This window comes from Cyprinodon variegatus, unplaced genomic scaffold (genome assembly GCF_000732505.1).
Source record: "Cyprinodon variegatus isolate N-32 unplaced genomic scaffold, C_variegatus-1.0 Scaffold1059, whole genome shotgun sequence".
Taxonomy (NCBI): domain Eukaryota; kingdom Metazoa; phylum Chordata; class Actinopteri; order Cyprinodontiformes; family Cyprinodontidae; genus Cyprinodon; species Cyprinodon variegatus.
The window spans coordinates 230,914-232,624 of NW_015151512.1; the positions used below are offsets into that span (position 1 = coordinate 230,914).

Here is a 1,711-nt window from a genome sequence, read left to right on the forward strand (position 1 = left end):
AAAAAATAAATAAATCATCCTGATATTAACATGGTATATTTACAGCATTCCAGTTACGATTAACTGCTTTTCACAGCTTCGTTTCGCATCCATGTTATGTGAAAACTATTTCTGGCTGCTCCTCTGCATAGAGGCTGTGAATTTAGCTGCTAAAGTGAAGCACATTTTGTATTTAGTTTGCTAAATAAAAAAAAATATTGAAATAAAGAGCTGAATTTTATCCTTTTATTCAGATTAAGATTAGAATTTGTTTTTATCTGACTAATTCTGATAGGAAGTATGACAGACATTTAACAACGAGTAAACAAATTAGAATGGGGGAAAAGCGGAATATTTATCTGTTTTTATTGAAATACAAAAAAAAGAGTATAAACTTTATTTACTTTATTTATAAATGATTGCATTTCCAGCTCTGTCTAGCTACATTTTTAGAATGAAATTATATAAAATTACTAGTGGTAAGAATATTTTTGTGGTTAAATATCATAACAAAAAAAGTCTTATAAATTATTTTAGCTTCATATTTATTTTACAAATGTTTTTTATCAGACCTCTTAGGCTAAGAGTAAAATTGACTGTAAATGGTTTCCCTTTTTCAACATCAAATTTTCCATTAAGATAATTATTATTTTTATTTTGGTGGTAAATTAGAGTTGGTCTTATTTCTCTCTGTCAAAATATAAAGAGAAATCTTTTCTTTGCACAAGGAAAACATCAGAAGACTTTTTTTCAATTAGATGTATTATGCATTTTAATCTATAATCAGACTGTATCTGCATGATTATCCCAGCTTATGATTCAGAAACAATTAGCTTGATTAATTCTCATGACTGATGCAGAAAATCTGTCCGCCATCATATTGGCAAACACTGATTATCTTGTCAATGCCAACATGAAGACCACCTGTTGAGTTTAAAATTAGATGTATTTCGTTTTCTAGAGCCCGACTCCTGCTGCGTTCTTCGCTTGCATTAACGTCTTTTCACAAAATTCTGTTTTTTACTGCTCGCCGTGCTTTTGGATCTGATGATAATGGCGGTAAATGCGACTGTTCGGCTTTTATTGAACTCGGAGCTGCTCTTGACCTCTGCGCTCCTGCTTCTGTTCATACAAAGCAGAGAACAGAAATCATTTTTGTATAATACGAATGCATTGAGGCCAGTCCTACTGTGTCTCTTCTTCTTCCAGTATTTTTTATATTTTTATGTGTGTGTGTGTATAATGCTTTCTTGTGTGTTTCTCTGTCTCTCTCAGCATCAAGCCGTTCTCCCAGCAGGCCTACCCTGTGCAGACAGCAGGGACCACCGCAATCGCAGGTGAGAGGGACCATGGGACAATTATCTTCTTTCTGCAAAGCAGAACGTCGGCTCTCTCTGCAGCCATTTATGATGTTTCCTCACCACAGGGTGGTCTTTGACTGCCGAGGCACATGGATCCCAAGCACTGCCTTCTTTGTCTCGCAAAGAGGTCAAAAGGAGGAAAACTGTGTCAAACTAACTTTTTAATAATTTAACACTATTAAGTTTACCTTGAATCTTTAAAAAAAAGAAAGAAATAATACATTTTGATTGATTTAGGAGTAAATTATCAGCTGAAATACAAAGTAAAGGTTTACAAATGAAGTCACTACACCAGTTTTATTTATTCCATATTCATCGTCATTTAATCCCTAAAAACAAATTTAAAGGCGGCATTTTGTTTCAGATGTGTT

General features: G+C 33.7%; 1 protein-coding gene across 1 annotated transcript in view; it reads left to right on the forward strand.

The window, feature by feature from the left end:
- The window catches only part of LOC107101151 (transcriptional enhancer factor TEF-1-like), an 82,028-nt gene that overhangs the window by 46,602 nt on the left and 33,715 nt on the right, over positions 1 to 1,711 (forward strand). The window contains exon 7 of the mRNA XM_015399942.1: positions 1,255 to 1,316. Within this exon, the coding sequence (XP_015255428.1) occupies positions 1,255 to 1,316 (62 nt within the window). The remainder of the gene's footprint in view (positions 1 to 1,254; positions 1,317 to 1,711) is intronic.